The 25290-nt window shown below is 38.3% G+C and overlaps 1 protein-coding gene across 14 annotated transcripts in view; it reads left to right on the top strand.

The window, feature by feature from the left end:
- The window catches only part of RUFY3 (RUN and FYVE domain containing 3), a 100810-nt gene that overhangs the window by 31545 nt on the left and 43975 nt on the right, over positions 1 to 25290 (top strand). For 9 of the 14 annotated variants that reach the window (XR_010111968.1, XM_055111451.2, XM_055111450.2 and 6 more), the window contains exons 2-5: positions 5372 to 5425; positions 23204 to 23377; positions 24236 to 24353; positions 25159 to 25260. Coding sequence is in view for 13 of the 14 variants with exons in the window: in XM_055111451.2 (XP_054967426.1) it covers positions 5372 to 5425; positions 23204 to 23377; positions 24236 to 24353; positions 25159 to 25260 (448 nt within the window). In the remaining variant the exon portion in view is untranslated. The remainder of the gene's footprint in view (positions 1 to 5371; positions 5426 to 23203; positions 23378 to 24235; positions 24354 to 25158; positions 25261 to 25290) is intronic. The other 5 variants (XM_034958684.3, XM_055111454.2, XM_055111453.2 and 2 more) reach the window with 1 other exon arrangement.

Here is a 25290-nt window from a genome sequence, read left to right as displayed (position 1 = left end):
CACAAGATACAGAAAAGTATAAAATGCAAAATAATAGAATGCACCTACATTTCAAATACCTAGGGATAACCACTGTTAAGATTTAGTATCAGATTCTCTTTTTCAATGTATACACTTTTTCAGTGTATACACTGAAGGTTCACTTGCAAACTCAAAATTTTATACATGTAAGATCATACCACACCTGTGCTGTGTGACCTGCCTTTTTTCCTCTGCAATATTTTTCCATATGGGTAAATTGAAATTTTTGTCATTTTGTTTAATGTCTTCAGTTATTGGATGTGCTATAATTTCTTTTCTTTTTTTTTTTTTTTCTGAGACGGAGTTTTGCTCTTATTGTCTAGGCTGGAGTGCAATGGCATGGTCTCAGCTCACTGCAACCTCTGCCTCCCGGGTTCAAGTGATTCTCTTGCCTCAGCCTCCCAAGTAGCTGGGATTACAGGCGCTTTCGACCATGTCCGGCTAATTTTTGTATTTTCAGTAGAGACAGGGTTTCACCATGTTGGCCAGGCTAGTCTCAAACTCCTGACCTCAGGTGATCCACCCACCCTGGCCTCCCAAAGTGCTGGTATTACAGGCGTGAGCCACTGCGCCTGGCCTGGATGTGCCATAATTTCTTTGACTATTTCTTTATTACAGGCATTTAGGTTGTTTCTAAATTTTTCTACCCAAGACAGTTTTAGAAAAATTGTTATGTGTATAACTTGAATATTTAACCAATTTTTAGTTTTTAATTTTTATACACATTGCCAAACTACTTTAAACAATTAAAACAAATTTTGGATAGCATGGTATCATAAACTTTCATATTAGCTACTCATAAAAGCTTGGTTTTGTCTTTCCTGCTGCAGTTGGTTGCGTTTTTCTCATGCTGTATTAACATCTGAAGTTTCCAAAAGATACAGTTGTGGTTTTCAAGACAGTTGGTTCAGCAGCTGAAAACCTCATGATATTACTTTCTCTACTTTTTTTTTTAAGCTAACAGTAGTGTCCTAAGCAAAAGAGAGTTTTTACTGTTAATTGTGCAATGAGAAACTGCATGTTTTTCTAAGATTGCTAGAATTTGCTTTTTGGGATGAAAAAGCTGCATGCCGGGATTTCCTTTTTCTTTCTTATACAGATATAAAACTTAGAGTGTATGTGAGATGTACTACATTTTGTCTGAGAATCCCACAGTGTCCAGTCCTGTGGACAGCAGCTTCCCAGCTAAAGTATTTTAGAGACATTATCTCTGCCAGCATAGCCATTCCAGCATGAGAGCAAAGGGTCTACTGGTCAGGGCTTCCTTTCCTCATCCGCTCACTCCCCATCAGGCTCAGCCCTCCTTAGCGTTCTAGTGTCACCTAGCTGCTCACCTAAGAATCTGTTTTATCTTCACTTATGTCACTAATATTAATTCCTCTTTTTTTTTTTTTTTTCCGAGATAGGGTCTTGCTCTGTCAACCAGGCTGGAGTGCAGTGGTACCATCTCAGTTCACTGCAATCTCCACCTCCTGGATTCAAGCAATTCTCCTGCCTCAGCCTCCTGAGTAGCTGGGATTGCAGGCACACACCACCACGCCTGGCTAATTTTTGTATTTTTAGTAGAGACAGGGTTACACCATGTTGGCCAGGCTGGTCTCGAACTCCTGACTTCAAGTGATCTGCCTGCTTAGGCTTCCCAAAGTGCTGGGATTACAGACAGGAGCCACCATGCCCAGCCTATTAATTCCTTTTTTTTTTTTTTTTTTGAGATAGGGTTTCACTCTATCACCCAGGCTGGAGTGCAAGTGGTACAATCTCAGCTCACTCCAGCCTCCACCTCCCAGGCTCAAGCAATCCTCCTACCTTGGCCTCCCAAGTAGCTGGGATTAGAGGCATGCACTACCACACCTGGCTATTTGTTTTGTATTTTTGGCAGAGACAGGGTTTCGCCATGTTGTCTAGGCTGGTCGCCGCCTCCTGGACTCAAGCGATCTGCCTGCCTTGGCCTCCCAAAGTGCTGGGATTACAAGCATGAGCTACCACGCCCAGCCTTAATTCCTTGTAAAGCTTATGTCATACTTATTTAGATCTCAAGGGCATTGTCTATGGGTGTTTCATCTTTTTTTTTTTTTTTTTTTTTTGAGACGGAGTTTTAGTCTGTCACCCAGGCTGGAGTGCAGTGGCACGATCTTGGCTCACTGCAGCCCCCGCCTCCCGGGTTGAAGCAATTATCCTGCCTCAGCCTCTCGAGTAGCTGGGACTACAGGCATGCGCCACCACGCCCGGCTAATTTTTTGTATTTTTGGTAGAGACAGGGTTTCACTGTGTTGGCCAGGATGGTCTTGATCTCCTGACCTCATGATCTGCCCGCCTCGGCCTCCCAAAGTGCTGGGATTACAGGCGTGAGCCACCGTGCCCAGCCAGATGTTTCATCTTTTTAACTTCCATTGCATTAGTAAAGTCTTTTGCTCACCATAAATGCTCAATAAATTTTATTTTATTTTATTTTTATTATTTATATTATTTGTTTTTATTTTATATTACTTTATTTATTTTTGGGTCTCACTCTGTCACCCAGGCTGGAGTGCCGTGGCATGATCATAGCTTATTGCAGCCTCAAACTCCTGGCCTCAAGTGATCCTCCTGTTTCAGTCTGTCAAGTAGCCTGGTCTCCCTATATTGAGTATAGGAGTATTGAACTCATGGGCTAGGCGATGCGCCCACCTCTGCCTTCCAAAGTGCTGGGATTACAGGCATGAACCACCACACCTAGCCTCAGTAAAATTAAAATGGCTGAAGTGTTGATGACTTAATGTGTTACCTTTTCTAGGGCTATTTGTCTTTTTTTTTTTTTTTTTTTTTTTTTTGCTGATATTTTTGTGGAGAAAGTAGACCTTGGCCCAAATTACTGGTTTATTAGAACAAAACCTCAAAGCATTTATGAAAATTAATATATGACAATTGCTTTGTTACCAAGCTAATAATACTATGGTTAGTTTAATAGCACCTCAGCTGTTAATTTGTCATTTGGTTTATTTAGGTTGACTAATTTTTTTTCCTGTTTTTAATATTTAGCTTAGCTGGCTTTTTAAAATTCCATTCACTCTATTGTCTTTGAATAATTATGGCAAATATAGAGAAATCCAGTTGTAAGTGTAAAGTTGACATTGAGTACCTATGCTTTGCTAAGTACTTCAAATTTATTAGCTTTTATTTTCACAATAGCCCTTCAAGGAGTTATATGTGATGTGTCTGGGTTTGGGGCTTCAGAAAGGTGTTGCCTTAAGAAACCATAATAAAATTCTAAAAATTAACACTAAATCAAAGACACTTGGTCTCAAGGGGACAAAATAACCCCCAGGCCTTGTAAAATCTGTCACTTGGTTGCCTATAGCAATACTGCTAGAGAAAGGCTACCTCAAGAAGAGATTTCACAACCATGGATACATAAACAAAGGCGAAGCATTTTTTAGCCCATTCAAGCACTTCCCTGTAGAAAAGGAGCTTCATTCAGCCAGTTGCCTCATCCAGAGAAAAAAGAAGTACAAGAGGGGCCAGGGTCACCTTCTACCAGACCGTGTACTCCAGAACTTAAAGTATAAAAAAAAAAAAGCCGGGTGCAGTGGCGGACGCCTATAATCCCAGCTACTCTGGAGGCTGAGGCAGGATAATTGCTTCAACCCAGGAGGCGGAGGCTGCAGTGAGCTGAGATCGTGCCACTGCACTCCAGCCTGGGTGACAGAGAAAAACTCCGTCTCAAAAAAAAAAAAAAAAAAAAAAAAAAAAAAAAAAGATGAAACACCCATAGACCTGTTTCAGGTCTAAGAATGAAAAAAAATCAATAGACTAATTATGTAGCTCTGAAAAGATTTAAGCTGGTGGCACTGTAAACATCTACCCTTAAGGTACATAGTGACTCAAAGGACCTTGAGGTATAAAAGAATGGCATGTTACCTATTGTAGTAAAGTCCTGAGCATGCCAAGGTAAAGTGGAGAACAGCTTTACATGGAAAAGACAGACCTTTTACTTTCTGGGGGAGAAAAGTTCTCTTAAATTAATTGCATCACTCTGATACTTAAAACTTTACTCTCTGTTTTAAGAAGAAAACAGAAAATATGTCTGGTTGTAACAGAAAAATGTTCTAGATGGGATATGCCCAAGGAAAAGTCCGAGATCCCTGGTATCCACCACGCATTCCTACCTAGAAATTCACTTTCCAGAGCCTTTTTCTATACAAATCTTGGAGGCTCTTCATATTTTGCTTTACTAAGGTAGGCTTTTATCTTCATAGGTGACAAATAGAGTTTCTAATTAAATACAATACAATAAAGAACAAAATGGGAATATTCCCTCTATTGACTTTTGCAAGGTCACAGCAAGTCTATAAAGTAATAATGTGGATGGTAAGAGTCCATTCTCGTGAATCTGTTAATCCTACATAATATAGATTTGTGGCACATTATATTGTCAAAGGATTGAACCTGAAAATGACTTCTGCAAATATGTCTATATACAATGTATTTCAGCACTAATTTACTATAAAATAATAGTAGCCAACTCACAGTATTTTTTTTCTGTATGAGACACTTTCCATTTGCTTTACATATATAGACACATAATTCCAAAATTAAAAAAACCTCTGGAAATGAAAAGCATTTTTCACAAATTTGCCTGAACTTATTTGGTGTTACAACATGATGTGAATTTACTTGAGGCTATTTATAGTCTTTATTCTACTTAATCTGAATGTTCATTTCCTGCAGAAATATTAATGTGCTTGATTGTAGGTTACTGCCTCAGATCCTGCTAGTTCTGTATGGTGAATAAACATCTGGCTTTATTGAATTATATGTGATTTATTTTGTGTATCTTCAAAGTAGCCTCCTTTATTTTTGTTTTGGGGAAGGAGAATTGGGGGAGGGGGAGTTGGAAAAAGTATTTGGATTTTTTTTTTTTAAGAAAAGTCACTAGTTTGCATCATAATATTTGTCCTGAATCTAAAAGAAATATATCGCACATACTTTTCAGTTCCCTGAAGTGATCAAAATAATAGTTGAGTTAGATTAATGTCGCCTACACTTAGAATACAAAGAGCCTTTGATTTTCAATAGAAAAATAAATCTGTGTTGCTTTTTAATAGGATATGCATCTTTGTTTCCCTTTATTTGAAACTTTGAAATTACTAATCTTAGCTTTGAAACATATTTAATAACCATAGTTGCTATCTCTGCTTATTTGGTTATACTCCCAGCCCTTGTCACTGTTAATCGCTGTGATAAGTAGAAAGAATCCTAGGAACCTCCCTTTCAGTTATCCCTTTGGAAATCTTGTTTTTAATAGCACTTTTCTTTCTGGGCTTGCATGACATTTTATCTTTCTTTTCCTTTCTTTTTGCCGTTTGCAAAGACTCTTGGGAGGATTTGACAGATTTGGTGGAGCAAATGCGCGATGATACAGAAGGTGCGTGCCACACCAACATCTTTCAGCTTTTTCTCCTTGCTTTTTAAAATTTTCTAACCACCTTTTAATTGTTTTCCGTAAGAGGAAATGTCAGCTTTAGGTTTTATTTCACATGGCAATAAGTGGAAATCTTAATGTTTTGGTTCCAAGTAAAATAGTGTCAATGTATGTTTATGTTGCTTTTTAAAGATATTTGCTGAATAACGTGTTTAAAAGGGACATTATTTCAAGATTATATCAAGTTTTTGCCATGGCTGTTTTTTCACTTGTTTGTTGAGAAAGTGTAAATTTTATTACTCATGCAAATATATGTATATATATTTCTGTGAATTTCACAGCAGCCAAAAGCAAACAGATCCCAGGAATCTAGTGGTTGGCCTGGAATGTTGCTCTGATTTGTAGATTTCCGTAACATTACACACTTTAAGCTTTGTCATGTCATAGCATTCTTTTCTGGTGTAATTATTTTTTGTTAATTTTTTCTTCTTCATACAAGAGACTGAAACATGGAATGGTGTGATTATCTTTTTTAAGTAGCACATATGTTCTAATGTGGAAAGGTTCCCCAAACCAATCAGTGTTTCTTCTGTATCAAGGCAGCTAACTATAGGGAGCTCAGAGCGATTTACACATTTTATACTAAAAATAGAAAAATTGAGATTTGAATCTACTTTATCATTTTACGTGTTCCCACTTTGCTTTAGCACATACCCCTGACAAACACACATCCACCACTCTGTCCAGACTGACCTTTCTCTGCCCACGTCCTCCTCTCCTACTTTGTTCCTGTGACATCTCATGTATTTATACCCTTCCCCCTCCGCCTGTGCCACCTGTGAACCCTTCAGTCCTTATGGGATTTCCACAATTTACTCTTTGACAGCTTTGGCCCACATTGTTTTCTCCATTCACTTGCTGCTGCAGAACTTGGAGCTTAAGGAAGGCTTTTTACTTATTCTCTAATTCTTGTGTGTTTATCAACCTAGTTAAAGGGTAAACTCCTTGAGAACAGAGATTGTCTTAAACTTCTTGGTATCCTTAATCAGACCTGGGACGAGTACTGCCCTCAGTAGATCTGGTCATTACCAAACAAAATCAAGGCAGCTTTACCCTCTCTGTTGATGCCCAGGAGTATCTTCTGTTTCAGCCCTTGCCTTTGAATGTGTGAATTCTGAAATCCTGAGTGTCATCTCTTTTCCTTTGGTCAAACTATTTTTATGCCATCTTTGATTCTGCTTTTAATATAACTGATTACATATAGTTCAGTGAAAGAACAAATCAGTATTGTCTAGTTGATTGACAGTTCACAGACAAGAAAAAAGAGAAGGATGTTGATTCATTTAGTGTGTAATGTTTACTATTGTGTTAGCTGCTATTATTATTATTATTATATTTATTTATTTATTTTGAAATGGAATCTCACTCCATCGTCCAGGCTGCGGTGCAGTGGAGCGATCTCATCTCACTGCAACTTCTGCCTCCTGGGGTTCAAGCAATTCTCCTGCCTCAGCTTCCCAAGTAGCTGGGATTATAGGTGCATACCACCATCCCTGGCTAATTTTTTTGTGTTTTTAGTAGAGACGGGGTTTCAACATGTTGGCCAGGCTGGTCTCGAACTCCTGACCTCAAGTGATCCACCTGCCTCAGCCTCTCAAAGTGCTGGGATTACAAGTGTGAACCACTGTGCCTGGCCTATTATCATTATTATTATTAATAATTATTGGCTAGGCACCACCAGGTTTAAGGCTTTAATTCCTTTGATAGACTAGATATTAAAGGAAAATGCTACATAAAGTTTATCCCCTTCTTAAGAACTTTACCATGACTCATCACAGGCAAGATTCTATTTCTTTAATACAAAGTATTAATAATGCAAGGGTCAAGCTTACTGTGAGAGTCAGACTCCTTTTTTTAATTTTGTTTTTGCTGGGATTTTTGTCGATGGTTATTATAGGTGAACTCCAAAAGGGAGAGAAGATGAACTTTAACAATATAGTACAGAAAATGTTGATTATGTCAGTACCTTCATGATCTTAATAGATTTCCAGTCAAGTGATATATGGTAATGTTGATGAAGATCCGCTTTACAGAAAAGTCTTTCTGAAAAGTAGTTTAAAAAAAAAAATGAGAATGGGGAGAGGGAGATGGCTTCACTTTAACTCTTTTGATAATTTCATTCTGCTTGATATCCTTCTCTGCTTTTCTTGCCTCATGGTCTCAATAACAGTTATGTAAAATTCCAGCATTTCATACAACTGTATTACGTAACTTGGAGATGTTATAAATAAGTGCTAGTACTAAGAAGAAATAAGTTATAGAGTATTACCTGCACATAACACACAATAGCAATTCAGGGTCTGGGAAGAATCCTCATTTCAGACTCAGAAAAAGCTGATGATATATGCAGGCTCAGATCTTTTCTGGAGACCTTCAACTGCTAAGCTGTTTTCAATGATGTTTCTCATCTGTTATTGCAGATGGGCCATAACAGTTGGCTTTTTTAAAATTTTATTTTATTTTATTTTATTTTTTTGAGACGAGGTATCACTCTGTTGCCCAGGCTGGAGTGCAGTGGCATGATCATAGCTTCCTGCAGCCTCGAACTCCCAGGCTCCTTCCTCAGCCTCCTGAGTAGCTGGGACTACAGGCATGTGCCATCACACCTGGCTAATTTTTATGTATGTATGTATGTATGTATGTATGTATGTAGAGACAGGGTCTCACTTTGTTGCCCAGGCTGGTCTCAAACTCCTAGGCTCAAACGATCCTCCCACTTCAGCCTCCCAACGCACTAGGATTGCAGGCTTGAGCCACCGAACCCGGCTATAGTTTGCTTTTTAATAGATAGAGTGTTAACACTGGCTTCTGGCCTCCTAAAAATTTTTAAAATAACAGACTCTAGTGGTTGCAGATTTGAACTGGTAGTTGTTTTTGTTTTTTGTTTCAGTTCTGTCACAATTGAAGCTTCTTATTTTGAATTTTTTTTTTTTTTTTTTTTTTTTTTTGAGATGGAGTTTCACTCTTGTTGCCCAGGCTGGAGTGCAATGGTATGATATCAGCTCACTGCAACCTCCACCTCCCAGATTGAAGCAATTCTCCTGCCTCAGCCTCCTGAGTAGCTGGGACTACAGGCACATGCCACCATATCTGGCTAAGTTTTGCATTTTTAGTAGAGACAGGGTCTCACCATGTTGGCTAGGCTGGTCTCGATCTCCTGGCCTCAGGTGATGCGCCCGCCTCAGGCTCCCAAAGTGCTGGGATTACAGACATGAGCCACTGTGCCCAGCCCTTTTGAATTTTTTTAGAAGACGGGAGTCTTGCTGTGTTGCCCAGGCTGGAGTGCTGTGGTGCAATCTCGGCTCACTGCAACCTCTGCTAGTGATTCTTCTTGCCTCAGCCTCCTGAGTAGCTGGGACTACAGGTGCACACCACCATGCCTAGCTAATTTTTGCATTTTTTAGTAGAGATGGAGTTTCACCATGTTTGCCAGGATGGTCTCAATCTCCTGACCTCGTGGTCCACCCGCCTTGGCCTCCCAAAGTGCTGGGATTACAAGTGTGAGCCACCGCGCCCGGCCTGAACTATTTTTTACAGTGATGATTAGTTTCATATTCTGTGTGTTTGTAACTTATATCTACTAGAATATGAAGTGTCTTCTTAGGGTACAATTGTATGATGTACAACACCTATTATATTGCATCTCCTTTCCTTATATGCTAGTAATTTGTGTCTAAAATGTTTTGAAACTCACTAGGGAAATTATGAACATTAAATTAAATAATGAAAGGCACATAGCTTATTACCTTTAGTTTTTCAATAAATATCGGATTTCTGTCTGTACTCATTACAAGCCTTTTGAACAGATTTTGTAAATTTGCAGTGGCCCAGATTACTGCCCGTCTCTCTGAGGATTAAAATGGTCAGGACAGTACTTGAATTTAGGCAATAATATACCTGTGTAAAATATTACCTACCAAAATTGCATACTGGTTCCTTGGCATTTGGGGGCAGAGGGTGTTAAGACTTGATGCATGTTGAAAAACAGAAGAAACATATCTTAAGAGATTTTATTAGCTTCTAGCACTGTGCCACATCATCATTCAATAAGCTTATTAAGTTAAATAAAATTGTTATAATGGCTTAGAGTAGTGGTTCACTTCTATAATCCCAGTACTTTGCGGGGCCGAGGCAGGCAGATTACTTGAGGTCAGGAGTTCAAGACCAGCCTGGCCAACATGACAAAACCCGTCTCTACTAAAAATACAAAAAATTGCTGAGGCGAGGAATTGCTTGAAACTGGGAGGCAGAGGTTGCGGTGAGCTGAGATCACGCCACTGCACTCCAGCCTGGGCGATAGAGTGAGTCTCCCTCTCAAAACACAACAACAAAAAAATTGGCGGGGCGTGGTGGCTCACGCCTGTAATCCTAGCACTTTGGGATGCCAAGGTGGGTGGATCACTTGATGCCAGGAGTTCAAGGCCAGCCTGGGCAACATGGTGAAACCCTGTCTCTACTAAAAATACAAAAAGTTAGCCAGGCATGGTGGCAGGTGCCTGTAATCCCAGTTCCTGGGAGCCTGAGGCACGAGAATCGCTTGAGCCTGGGAGGCGGAGGTTGCAGTGAGTCAAGATCATGCCACTGCACTCAAGCCTGGTTGACAGAGCAAGACTCCTTAAAAAAAAAAAAAAAAATTAGCCAGGCATGGTGGCGGGTGCCTGTAGTCCCAGCTACTCAGAAGGCTGAGGCAAGAAAATCACTTGAAGCTGTGAGTTGGAGGTTGCAGTGAGCCGAGATTGCACCATTGCACTCCAGCCTGGGTGACTGAGCAAGACTGTCTCAAAAAAAAAAAAAAAAAAATTTATGTATATGGAAGACCATAATAATTGCAGTAGCTAACAACTTTTTTCCTTAGTATATTCCAAGCACTTCTAAATGGTTACGTATAAGAACTTGTTTACTCTTCAGAACCCTGTCACCATTTTATAGATAAGGAAAGTGACACATACAGAGGTTAAGAAAGTTTCCCAGCAAAATACTACTCAGTTGTAAAAAGGAAGAGACCACTGATACATGCAACAACCTGAATGATTCTTCGGAGAATTATGCTGAATAACAAAAAGTGAATTTTAATGGTTGCATACTATATGATTCTATTTACATAACATTCTTGAAGTGATGAAAGTATAGAAATGAAGAACAGATTAGTGGTTGGCATGGGTTGAGGATGGAGTAGGGGCAAGGAGAGATGTGGGCATGGCTATAAAACGTCAATATGGGGGATCCTTGTCGTGATGGAAATGTTCAGTGTCTTGACTGTAATTTAACATCAGTATACTGGTTGTGATAATGTACTACAGTTTTGCAAGATACCCTTGGGAGAACTAGGTTAAAAGTACATGGTATCTCTCGATATTATTTCTTACAATTTCATGTGATTCCTCAATTATCTCAAAACAGAAAATGCAACAGGAGAAAAAACTTTTCCCAAGGTCACACAGCTAGGGAAGAGTTTGAATAGAGTTCAAACTCCCACAGACCAGCTTTAGAGCTTGTGCTGTTAACCACTACACCAAAATTCTTTAAACTTATTTGACACAAGAACAACTGTAAAAATACATCTTCATCAGAACTCAGTACACACATCATTTATTTGTATGTATCTTAAAACAAAAGTTTCATGAAACAATACATAGCCTCACTATATAGGACATTAAATTGATTTTGTGACCCACTAAAGGGTTGTGACCTTTGTTTGAAAGACACTCCAGTATCCTGTGCTGCCTCTCTGGTATATACATCCATTTGTATGGTAGCCACTGTCTAGGTGTGTGCAAAAAAAAAAAAACACAAATTCCTGAAAGGACTGTTTTGGCTCTGTTTCCAGCCTGTAATTGTGGGCATACTTTAAAGGCTGGGCTAGTAACCTTGCATCCTTCTATTTCTCTTTAAAGCATCTCCTTGTGAAAGCATCTTTTCTCATAACTGCTATTATTGTCCTATGCTGATGACTCTCTAAGTCCAAACTTCCATTTGCATTTACAACTAGGTGATCAAAAATATCTTGAAAGCTGGGCATGGTGGTTGCATTCCTGGAGACCCATCTATTCAGGAGGCTGAGGTGGGAGGATTGCTTGAGCCCATGAGTCCAAGTCCAGCCTGGGCAACATAGTGAGACCTTGTCTTTAAAAATAATATGTTGAGAATCCTTCCACATAAATATCCTTTATGATATCCAAAACCAAGTTTATTTTGCCCTTTATCTCCATAACAGTTACTCAACTTTTTCATTTCCCTTTATAGCACACTCTTCCAGTCTCTCAGGGCAAAAATGTCGGTGTTATTCTTGACCCCTTCATTTCCTTTATCTTTTCTATGACTATCTAAACTTGAATCACTACAGTTCTTCGTGGCAGACCATTTTGATTCTCTTCCCTCAAATTCATTTTGCATAATCTTCTCAGATTAGTCATCTCCAAACAAAATTTTAGGCACGCTGATTCTCTGCTCAAAACTACAGTGGTTCCCATTGCTTCCTCCATTAATATCCAAGTCTAGTTTCAGAGACCTCTTTATCTGACTCTACCCTACCTGTGTTTTCCAGTTCTCCCCAGTAAGAACTCCCTCTTCCACTCTTATTTTCTCCACCTGACTTCACACACCCATTCCAACCACTTGGAATACCGTCCTTCATGTGTTCTGTGATACCACAACATTTAGGATTTACCTCAAGTACTGCAGTATATTGAGATTTATCACGCTTTTATTCATATTACTTTTGGTGTTATCTCATTTGAAGTACAAATGTACAATATTCCAGGGAGTTAAACTAAGGACAGTGGTTATTCCTGGTTTTTGTCAGGTCTGAGGTTTACCTGCTTTAACAAATTAATAAAGCCTCTTACTGTTTCTTGGATGCTGGCAAAAGACACAAGACTCCTAGGTCAGAGATAAAGGACTTTATTACTCATGACAGTGCAAGCAGCCTGAGCATCTGCATATCTGTGCCAGTTCTTCTTGGACCAGAGTCCCATGGGGTGACACTGGATGGCTCAGTGACATGCTTCACACGTGGTAGGTTTGTGTTGCAGATGAAGAAGGCCAAGTTGGGAGAACCCATTGTTTTTATAGGAAGCAGTAGGAAAGCTTCGTCTCTCATTATCAGGTTCATAAATGGCCCAGGAAAGAGTGGTCAGGGCCTTATAGTCTTGACATAACCCAGTAAAGAAATGTAGGTGCCCAAGAGGTCCAAGGAGGATTGTCTTCCCCAACATTTTACAGATGACACAGAAGAATGAGGATTTCCCCCAACATCACTCAGGGAATATGAGAGAGACAGACCTAACCCTTCTAGATCATAGATCTAACTGCGATTGCCCTCTCACATCCATTTACATTGTTTTTCTTTTCTTTTCTTTTCTTTTTTTTATACCTAGGTAAAGCCCAAAACATTTAAATTATTTCTATGCAATAAATTGAGCAAACCAAGGAATTCTTGGGTTGTATTTACCACCTAAATTTCTTATGTTGTATCAAAACAACGAAGGTTTGTCCTAACTTCTAAATGTTTCCAGAAATCTTCTAGGTATTCTTCTGCAGCATGGAATTCTCAGGTAAAGGTAACTGAAGAAGTCTGGGAAACTTTCCAAAACTAAAATTGATTATATTATGATATGGGAGCCCAATGAAGAAGAAATCAGTGTGTTTCCTAGGGAACTCTTGTGCAAGCTAATATATATTTTTTTAATCTATTAAAGATTAGAGAAATGTATACCTAACCAAGAATGAGTAAGAGTATATGAAAATAATGGTTTTGGTTAAGTAAGCTGACTCATTTCAATGCTAAAGCCCATCAAAAGGGTTTTTTTTTTTTTTTTTTTTTTTTGGTTATATACGGAGGTAGAAGAAACTACACTAGTTTCTTCTTACCTTCTTACAGGAGGCCAGCAGCTAAACCTTGACCTGGAGTAAGAGAAAGCAGGATTACTTTTTTCTTGTCTTGTCTTTTTTTTTTTTTTTTGAGACAGGATCTCACTCTGTTGCCCAGGCTAGAAGGTGGTGGCACAGCTCACTGCAGCTTACACTTTCCAGGCTCAAGCCATCCTCCCACCTCAGCCTCCCAAGGAGCTGGGACCACAGGTTTGCACCACCACACCCAGCTAATTTTTTGTGTGTTTTTTATGGAGAGGGGGTCTCACCTTGTTGCCCAGCCTGGTCTTGACTCCTGAGGTCAAGCTATCCATCTGCCAGCCTCAGCCTCCCAAAGTGCTGGGATTACAGGTGTGAGCCACTGTGCCCAGCCAGAATTTTACTTTTACTTTAAATTTTTTACTTTTAATTATGAAACTTTTTTTTTTTTTTTTTAAAGAGACAGGGTCTCAACCCTGTTGCCCAGGCCAGAGTACAGTAGCATGATCATAGCTCTCGTAGCTCTCTGTAGCTTTGAACTCTTGGTTCAAGTGACCTTCCTGCCTTACCTCAGCCCCGAGTAGCTAGGGCTATGGGTGTGTACCACCAAGTCCAGCTTAATTATACAACTTTTTATAGTACGTAAAAAGAATAGCTTAATGAACTTAAATATCTCCATCACCAGCTTCAGTAATTATTGCCAATCTTATTTAATCTAATACCTCCATTTTTGTTTCTGGAGCATTTTAAAGCAAACTCCAAACATTACATCTCAGCACCTGTAAATCCTTCAGTGTCAGAGCTAACAAAATTAACAACAAAGTCTTATAGTGTCTCAGCCCATTTTCAAAGTCTGTTGATTGTCTCAAATATGTCTTTTTATAGTTGGTTTATATGAATCAAGAAACATACAAGATATATATTATTATTATGTCTAAAAACTTTAGTGGTTTTTTTCTAATAATAGCCTTATTGAGGTACAATTCACATACCATAAGGGTCACCACTTTAAAGTGTACAATTCAGTGGTGGTTAGTATAGTCACAAAGCTGTGCATCCATCACCACTCTCTAATCGCAGCATATTTTCATCACCTTTTCTAAAAAGAAACTCTGTACCCATTAATAACCACTCTCTATTCTTCCTCCTCCCAGCCGCTGGCAACCACTAGTCTATTTTCTGTCTCTGCAGATTTTTTTTGAGGGGCTTCTTCAAGTATTTACATATGTCTCTCTCCATAGATTTGCCTATTCTGGGCATTTTATATAAACAAAAATAAAATATGTGGTCTTTTGTGTCAGGCTTCTTTCACTTAGTATATGTTTTCAAGGGTTATCCATGTTGTAGCATGTATCGTAACTTCATTTCTTTTTATGGATTAATAATATTGTATGGGCATATCATATTTTGTCTATTTATTGGTTGGTGGACATTTGGCTTGTTTCACTTTGGGGCAAATTATGAATAATACTGTGAACATTAATGCATACATTTTGTGTGGATATATTTTTAAAATAATTTCAGCTCTTGTTTTAGATTCAGGGGCTACATGCGCAGGTTTGTTACATGGGTATACTGTGTGATGCTGAGATTTGGGGTATGATGGATCCTGTCACCCAGGTAGTGAGCATAATACCCAACAGTTAGTTTTTCTGCTTCCCTCCCACCACCTCTAGTAGTCTTCAGTGTCTATTGTTGGCATTTTTATGATGTGTGGACATGTTTTCATATTGAAAATGTTGAATTGCTGGGTCAAATAACTCATATGTTTAATTTTTTGGAGAATTGCCAGACTGCCAAAGCAGCTGAACCATTTTACACTCCTACAAGCAAGGCACAAAAGTTTCCAGTTTTCCACATTCTTGCTAATACCATTTGCTTCAATGAATAATTATTATTGTTATCCTAGTGAGTGTGAAAAGGTATCTCATCTTGATTTGTATTTCTCTAATTAGCATCTTTTCATATGCTTTCTGGCCATTTGTCTATCTTCTCTGCAGAAATGTATATTTCAAGCCTTTGCCCATTCTTTTTTACTAGGATTATTTCTCTTCTGTTGTTAAATCATAATAATTATTTATACATTCTGGATATTGGATCTGATTTGCAAATATTTTCTGCCATTCTGTGGGTTGTCTTTTCACTTTCTTGATGATGTCGTTTGAAACACAAATGTTTTTATTTTTGATGAAGTCCACCTTACCTATTTTTTCTTTTGTTGCTAAACCATTGCCTAGCCTATGGTTATAAAATATTTAGACCTGTGTTTCCTTCTAAGAGTTTTATAGTTTTAGCTCTTACACTTTGGTCTCAGATCTATTTTGAGCTTTTTAAAAAATTATTTTGCATTTGGATATCCAATTATCCTACCACCATTTGTTGCAAATAATAATTTTTGTAATTTTAGTAGAGATGGGGTTTCACCATGTTGGCCAGGCTGGTCTTGAACTCCTGACCTCAAGTGATCCACCCACTTAGGTCTCCCAAAGTGCTGGGATTACAGACGTGAGATACCGCGCCCAGCCTGATCTTTTAAAATTTCTTGCAGCAAAGTTTTATAGTTTTCCATGTACAAGTCTTGTACTTCTTTTGTTAAGTTTATTGGTAAATATTTTTCTGGTGCTATTGTAAATGGAATTGTTTTTAAATTTCTTGTTCGAATTGTTTTTTGCTAATGTATACAAATATAATTAATTTTTGTGTATTGATCTTGTACCTTACAACCTTGCCAAACTCATTTTATTTACATACTTTGTGTGTGTGTGTGTGAATTCCTTAGGATTTTTTATATACAAGATCATGTCATCTGCAAATATAGTTTTACTTCTTCCTTTTCAAACTGGATACCTTTCATTTCCTTTTCTTGCCTACTTGCCCTAGCAAGACCCGCCTATACAATTTGGTTAGAAGTAGCAAAAGTGGGCATCCTTGTCTTGTTCCTGATCTTTGAGAAAGCCTTCAGTCTTTTGCCATCAAGTTTGTTAGCTGTGAGTTTTTTGTAGATGCCCTTTGTCAAGCTAAGGAAGTTCTTTCTCTTCCTAGTTTGTTGAATGTTTTTATCATTAATGGATATTGGAACTTGTCGAGTACTTTGTCTACTTCTAATGAAATGACCATGTGATGTCTTTCTTTACTCTGTTAATTTGGTGTATTACACTGATTGAGTTTTGTGTGTTGGACCGACCTTGCATTCTGTGATTAATCCCACTTGGTCCAGTTATATAATCCTTTTTATATGTTTCTGGATTTGGTTTACCAGTATTTTGTTAAGGATTTTTGTGTCTGTATTCATAAGGAGTATTGATCTATAGTTTTCTTATGATATCTTTATCTGATTTGGTCTCAAGATAATATTACTGTCATAGAATGAGTTCGGAAGTTCTCTCTTCTAATTTTTGGAATAGTCTGTCAAGGATTGGTGTCAATTCCTTAAATGATTGGTAGATTTTAACAACGAGACTATCTGGTCCTGGCCTCCTCTGTGTGCTATTTTTTTATTATTATTACTAATTCAGGATCTTTACTTGTTGTAGGTCTGTTCAGATTTCCTATTTCTTCTTATGTCAGTTTTGGTAGTTTGTGTCTAAGAAATTGTCCATTTTGTCTAGATTATCTAATATGTTGACATACAGTTGTCCGTAGTATTCCCTTATAATCCTTGTTTCTGTAATGTCAATACTACTGTCCCCTCTTTCATTCCCGATTTTAGTAATTTGAATCTTCTCCCTTTTCTACTGATCAGTCTAGCTAAATGTCAGTATTGTTAATCTTGTCAAAGAGCCAACTTTGGATTTTATTGATTTTTCTCAGTAGTTATTTTTGCTTTTTAATTTATTTCTGATCTAATCTTTATTATTTCCTTCCTCCTAGGGCTTTCTACTTATATACATGTATGTTAGTTGCCCTTGATGAAGCCAACTGTGAAATCATGGAATTGTAATATGCTAGCTAGGAGAGTGATCTAGGCCAGTGCTTCTCAAGCTTTAATGCACATACAGATTGCTTGGGGATGTAGTTAAAGGGCAAAACCTGATTCAGTGGTAGTGTTGAAGTCTACAGCTTCCCTTGTCTAAAAGCTTTCCTGGTTATGCCAGTGTTGATGTTCCAAGACCAGAGAGTAGAAAGGATCTAGTTCATTTGGTATCAATCATTTGTGGGATTTTCCAAACAGAACATGTCATTTCTCTGGTTCCAGGTATATTAATATGTCTCTCCCTTTGAGAATCAGTGCTGCTATATGTCATTATGACTATTACGAATGTGCATGGTTTCCAAGGGAAAAAACTGAACAAGCCCAACCCTCTCATTTTACTGATGAGGAAATTGAAGCTTCAAAGAGGTGAGATTTCTTGCCTGAAGTCATATAATAGGTTAATTGGCTCCATGGATGAGTATATTAATCCTTTCTGATGACAAGTCCTAACTCAGTGAAGTTCATCATTGATTATACTGTTACCAAGAAAAGGTAGCAATGAGGACAAGTAAATTTATGGTTAATTTTTTTTTTTTTTCGAGATGGAGTTTTGCTGTTGTCGCCCAGGCTGGATGGAGTGCAATGGCACAATCTTGGCTCACTGCAGTTTCCGCCTGCCGGGTTCAAGTGATTCTCCTGCCTCAGCCTCCTGAGTAGCTGGGATTACAGGTGCCTGGCACCACACCCAGCTAACTTTTGTACTTTTAGTAGAGATGGGGCTTCCCCATGTTGGCCAGGCTGGTCTCGAACTCCTGACCTCAGGTAATCCACCTGCCTCGGCCTCCCAAAGTGCTGGGATTACAGGTGTGAGCCACCAAGCCTGGCTGGTTAATTTTTTTTGACTAATCCCTTTAACAGATTTCAATCCAGAGAAAATGTTACTTAAGTAAATTTTCTTATTATTGAGTAGAAATATGATACCTGAGATGCCATTAAGAATAGATAGATATAGTTATGGATATAGATATATAGATATTCTAAGGGTCCTAAGACTCTATTATAATTTTTTTTTTTTGTAAATGAGGATAGAATAAAAGTTCATGATTGTCCCATACAAATAAGTGTCATCAGGCTAACTAAATGGTGTTTTATTACAAGGTCTTTTTCAGTACTTTCACTTCTTTCTTTCACAATTAAGGGCTCATTTTCTGTCCAGTTTTATACGCTAAGGTCTTTTTAGTACTTTCACTTCTTTCTTTCACAATCAAGGACTCATTTTCTGTCCAGTTTTATACTCTAAGAACAATTATTGCAAAAGTTCAAAATAGATTTATTTAAAATTTTTGTTCTTCAGTCATTCCCAACATAGAGTAAGCTTTTCTTTCTATATGTTTCTGTTAGTTTGTTGTTTTTAATCTCATATTAAAGCTTTTTTTTTTTCTTTTTTTCTTGAGACGGGGGTATCACTCTATCTCCCAGGCTGGAATGCAGTGGTGTGATCTTGGCTCACTGCAACCTCCGCTTCCCGGGTTGAAGCGATTCTCCTGCCTCAGTCTCCCTAGTAGCTGGGATTACAGGCGCCTGCCACCATGCCCAGCTAATTTTTGTATTTTTAGTAAAGACGAGGTTTCACTGGTTGGCTAGGCTGGTCTCAAACTTTTGACCTCAGATGATCCTCCCTGAGCCACCGCGTGAGCCACCAGCGTGAGCCACTGCGGCCAGCCAAAAGCTCTTACACATCTTTGAAAAGTCTTCTGTGTGATAACCATTTTGTTTCTTATATAAGATAAAAGCTTTAATCTGTTAGATAATAAGAAAATTCTGAAGAATAACTATGATTGTGCTACATATTAATATCAATTATTCTCTGCCAAGAATTGGGTATAACATACTTAATACTAATATTAAATATATCTTTCTTTTCCTTCAGTTATTTAGAAAACATTTCAAGATTTTGCTGTATGAACATTAGTCATTGCATTATAAGGAGATAAAATGGCACCTTGGTGACATGATTTGTTTTCAGAACAATATGACTCACTGTCACTGTTAGCTATATGACTTCAGGTCACTTTTATCATCACTATTAACTAAATGAGCTACATGACTCTGTAAAGTTTATTAAAATACCCTTATATGGAAATTAGCAGTCTTGAAGAGATACAGTGAAGAATCACATGCTTTTTGAAAGAACATTGAGGTTGGGTACGGTGGCTCAGGCCTGTAATCCCAGCACTTTGGGAGGCCGAGGTGGGCGGATCACGAGGTCAGGAGATCAAGACCATCCTGGCTAACACAGTGAAACCCCGTATCTACTAAAAATACAAAAAGTTAGCCGGGCGTGGCAACAGGTGCCTGTAGTCCCAGCTACTCGGGAGGCTGAGGCAGGAGAATGGCGTGAACCTGGGAGGCGGCGCTTGCAGTGAGCCGAGATCGTGCCACTGCACTCCAGCCTGGGCGACAGCAAGACTCTGTCTCAAAAAAAAAAAAAGAAAATTATTGACTATAGTCACCATACAATGCTACAGAACACTAGAACTTACTCATCTTATCTAGTTGTAGCTTTGCATCTGTTAACCAACCTCTCCCTATCTTCCCCTCCTCCATACTCTTTTCATTTTCTAATAATCACAATTCTACTCTCTACTTCTATGAGCTCAACTTTTTTAGCTTCCACATATGAGTGAGAGCATGTGGTATTTATCTTTCTGTCCCAGACTTATTTCACTTAACATAATGTCCTTTAGGCTCATCCATCTTGCCATGAATCATAGGATTTCATTCATTTTATGGCTGAATTGTGTGTGTGTGTGTGTGTGTGTGTGTGTGTGTGTGTGTGTGTGTGTGTGTATATACCACATTTCTTTATTCATGTTGATGACACTTAGGTTGATTTCATATCTTGGTTATTGTGAATAGTGCTGAATTAAACATGGGAATGCAGATATCTCTTTGTTATATCGATTTCCTTTCCTTTGGATAAACATCTGGTAGTGGGATTGCTGAATCATATGGTAGTTCTACTTTTAGTTTTTTGAGGAACTTCCGTACAGTTTTCCATAAAGGCTATACTAATTGACATTCCTACCAACAGTGTATAAGAATTCCCTTTTTTCTGCATCCACACCAGCATTTTTTATTTTTTGTCTTGTTAGTAATAGCCATTCTGAGTGAATTGTTACTTTTAAGCTCTTATCTCTAACAATCAAATTACTATAACAGATTTTTGTTTCACTTTCATTTGTTTAGATTAGTAGTTCTCAATGTGGAAGGACCTGATTTAATCTCCCAAAGAATATTTGGCAGTGTCTGGAGACATTTTTGGTTGTCTTAACCCACCAAAAACAGTTGTCAGTGCTACTGACATCTAGTGTTACCCACTACTGGGTTGCTGTGAAAATTAGTTTTCAGAACAGAGCCCCATAAAAATGAATTATCTAGCTTAAAATGTCAACAGTGCCAGTAGTGTTTTTTAAAGAATGGGTAGGTTGTTTATGTTTGATGGAAGTTAGTTTAAATAGATTATAGCACCTTACTAATGGAGTCCATGATATCAGAAATTTAATTCCCATAGATGCTAGTTAACCTGTCTGTAGTTCATGCACTCCAGACCTCAGCCAGATGTCTTAAACATTTCTGCTGCAGATTATAAGAAGAACAAGATGAGAAAATGTACATGGGTTGGTATAAATCTATCACTACTTCTGGAAAAATGTCTCAATATGATATTTTTTACTTAACCCAAGTCTCTCTCTCCCCACATGACTAGTTCTCACTACGTTGGAATCAGCTTGTAAACTTTGACTAGCAGCATTGTTTAATCTTGTTATAAGTTCCTGAATTAATGGTCTACAGGCTTGAGGCAGAGTGAATGCCTCAAAGTTATGGGCAGGCAGTTATCTAGTACCAACCATAGTCTCCTGCCATCTATTGGGAGATGTCAGGTGGGAAGGCTAGTAGCCCTCTACACATATTCATACCCACACCCCAGCTCTATTATTTTTTTCGAGTAATTATAGGAGGTCAGAAACACTAGAATGTACATACATGCTGGTAATAAATGGAAATTAATATCTGATAGTTTTCTTCATGGCTGTCTTTCAGGGCATAGTTTTCCAAGTATTTTGCTGTCCTCTTGTGAGAATACTACCCTTGACAAGTTGATCTACATTTAAGCTATGGCCACATTTAAACTATGGCCCTAAAACATTTGTTGTTATGCAAGAAAGAATTAATGGTGATATATACCAATTCTGACTCTCACATAAAGTGTTTCTCCAAAAGTAACCTCAGACAACATAACAACAAACCAAGATTTATATAGTTGGAATTGCAAATCCGTAAGTCCTTAAACTTAATGAGAAGATTAATTTAGAATTTGACCATTTGACTCTGCTCATTTAACTTTGAAAGCAGATATAAATAAAAACCTTGTATGAAGAAAATTGCTTGGGATAATTTGCATTAAACAGTCTGTTTTTTGCTAAGTGGCTTATTTGTATTATGGAAGCATAGCCTTATTAGTATTTTTAGTCTTCCTAAGAAGAAATGGAATACATCATAGAGCTCTAGGCCTTCTTTAGTTTTCAGTACACATTTGGTATATTTGGTGTTTGGGAGGATATACATGGCATAAGGTAAAGAGAGCATTAGCTTTCACGTCAGATCCAGGTCCAGATTCTGCCACTTATAAACTGTTACACCTTGGACCACCTAGCTATTATGGGCCTGCTTTAGCACCGGAAAGAAGGGAGAATACCTAAATATGATGAGAGAATAAGTAGGTAAAATAATCATGTAAAAGAATGGTCAGGAGGAGTCTGGCCTCTGGCTCTGTCATTTATTACTGTCTGTGCCCATGGGCCGGCTGCAACTATTTGATTGACCTAAAATGGGATGGTGACTTGCCCAAGGTCATACAGTGAGTCAGGGCAGAGCAGCTGAAGCTTTACTCTCTAAGTCTCATTTTCCTTCCCTGTAAAATTGTTGTATTGGTGACTGTCTCATAGCATGTTGTAAGGAGAGATGGAGATCATAATTGTAAGAGGCAGCCCACAGTGCTGGCACAGTGTAAGCACCAATAAATGAAGGTAATGAGTACAATAAAATGTGACACTTAGCCCCTTTCCCCAAATAGTTTATCCGTCTGGTTGATGAGAGCCATACACTGTATGCTAAGACTTAAAAATGTGGGAGTTGATTAAGTTCTAGTACTGCATTATACTAATAATGCTAGTGCATAGTTTAAAGAATAATAAAATACCATAATGCAAAGTTTGTTTAAGCCCTTTACCCTTTTTTTCCTACATTGGGGCTTTATTTTTAGAGCACTTCACAAATTATGCAGAGAAAAGAGGGGTAGGCAAGAATGGAAGCAGAGAGAGCAGTGTGAGTGTAGTACAGTAGGGAGTTATGACAGATGCTCAGGTTAGGGTGATAGCAGAGGTGGTGGTGAGACTATTAAAAGACTACTCAGCCAGGCATGGTGGCTCATGCGTATTATCCCAACACTTTGGGAGGTCGAAGTGGGAATATCGCTTCAGCTCAAGAGCTCAAGACCAGCCTGGGCAACAAAGTGAGACCCTGTCTCTACAGAAAATACAAAAATTAGCCAGTGTGGTGGTGTGCGCCTATAGTTCCAGCTACTTGGGAGGCAGAGACAGAAGGGTTACTTGAGCCCAGAAGGTTGAGGCTACAGTGAGCTATGATCATGCCACTGCATTCCAGTTTGGGCAACAGAGCAAGACCCTGTCTCAAAGAAAAAAAGAAAGAAAAGACTACTCAAGGCTTGAGATTTGATAAAATAGTTCATTTTACTGCTTCATTGAGGATATTCTTAAAGGAAACTGGCATTTTTTTTTCACAGTGAGTACATGGTGGAGAAGAATACAACTAATACTGAATTTTAAAATGTGCTATTTCTAGTAACCAGCCTTCATCTTCTTCCCCTTTGGCTGCAGATCCTAATTATCTCATGGCTAATGAACGCATGAACCTCATGAACATGGCCAAGCTGAGTATCAAGGGCTTGATTGAATCAGCTCTGAACCTGGGGAGGACTCTTGACTCTGACTATGCACCTCTCCAGCAATTCTTTGTGGTGATGGAGCACTGTCTGAAACATGGCTTGAAAGGTAGGCCATCACCCCAAAATGCAAATATGCATGCAGCTGTTTTCTAGCAATGCATACTATAGAAGAAAGCATTCTTTGTGGAGCCAAAGAATAAGAGGCTTGAATTAATAATATTAATCCATTGGAATGCAGTCTTTTATAGGAGCAGGGTTATGGTTGACTCAATGGACTTATAGGGCTTTAAAAATACAGATCATTAAATGTTACAGTTGGAGGGGCCATTATAAGTAATCAAGTACAGTACAGTAGTTCTGTTTGACAGGTGGAAATAGGCCTGCCCAGAATGAGACATGACTTGGTCAAGGTCACACATTGAGTTGTGGCAGAGTAGGTGCTAGAACTCAGGTCTCCCGACTCTTGGGTCAGTGTTCTTTCCACTTAACTATAAGCTTTTGAGGGCAGTATCTGGTCTTGTTCACCCTTGTTTCCTTTCTTCTTGCCTTCTCAATATTCTTTTCTTGTTGTTTTTTGTTTGATTGTTTTTTTTAAATCTGTATGCCTATGCTTACCAACTTCCCAATATTCCATAGCCTATTTCTGGATTACATATTCTTTTCTATTGAGCTGTTTTCTTCATTAATACCACACAATTTTAGGCACTAAATTGTTAAAATGTTTTATTATATTATAGGGCTAGGCCACAAACTGTTTGTGAAAGAAGAAGGGCTGAGTCTTGGGAAGTAGAGAATTTTTTATTTTCACAAAATATTATCTATTCTAAAAGCATGAATGAATCCAAAACCATCTTATAATCTAGGATTGGTTTCCTGAAAAGTTGTGTGTGTATGTGTGTGTGTATTGAGAGTGCGCTTATGTTGTAAAGAATATTAAAATACTGCTTTATTTTTGTTGCCTTAGCTAAAAAAACTTTTCTTGGACAAAATAAATCCTTCTGGGGGCCTCTAGAACTGGTAGAAAAGCTTGTTCCAGAAGCCGCAGAGATAACAGCAAGTGTTAAAGATCTTCCAGGACTTAAGTAAGTCTAAGGTTGAATTCCATTTCTCAGGAACAGCATTCTTATTAACTATCCCTTGAAGAGCAAGACTAAAGACAATTATGTACGAATAATTTATTTTATAACAATCCAAAATGCATGATGTCATGAATAGGTGCTGACAGGAGAGAATTGGTATACAGAATATTGAGAAAAATGTGCTCTTGAGGGATAATTATTCATCTAAGAGAGATTGTCTTTTTGTTGAAATGCCAAACATTTGCTTATTTTTTAAAGCACTTGGGAGAATCGTATCTAAGGGGGTGGCATGCTGTACTTGACTTAGGGAAAAAAGGTATTCAGTGGGTTTGAGAGTCAAGATTAAAACAGCTGTCAAATTAACCTGAAGAGCTAGTGACTGTAGCCTGCCTTAGAACTATAAAGTAGTGACCACCTTCCCAAATGAGACTGGTTTAATTTTAATCAGTTAGAGGCCTAGATTGCCTGTGTCCACATTCATGCTTTGGACATTTATATAATCCACACTGAATTTATAAGGATTTGCTATTATTGATCTGATGGAACATTTTTAGTTGGGTCTCCCAGAGGCTGTGTCTTCAAATTGTAGTTACATTCAGTAATTCTTTTTGAAAGCATTTGTCCCGGGTCACATTAGCCCACACACAAAAATTCCTTGCATGGGAATGTACTGGGAGAGGTCCTGAGGAGCACCTCAGTGTGCTTGTTACACTGCAATACCATTAGCAAGAATAAGTGAACTGATTCTACTGTAGCCTTTGCTTCTGGTGCTTATGTTTTCAGTTGTTTGATTTCTGTGTTTTTGTAGGACACCAGTAGGTAGAGGAAGAGCCTGGCTTCGTTTGGCATTAATGCAAAAGAAACTTTCAGAATATATGAAAGCTTTGATCAATAAGAAAGAACTTCTCAGGTATGAACACCTTCTTGAACTTTCTTCTTT

This window comes from Pan paniscus, chromosome 3 (genome assembly GCF_029289425.2).
Source record: "Pan paniscus chromosome 3, NHGRI_mPanPan1-v2.0_pri, whole genome shotgun sequence".
NCBI lineage: Eukaryota > Metazoa > Chordata > Mammalia > Primates > Hominidae > Pan > Pan paniscus.
Note: the sequence above shows the minus strand (reverse complement) of the source record. Positions and strands in the feature narration are given on the sequence as shown.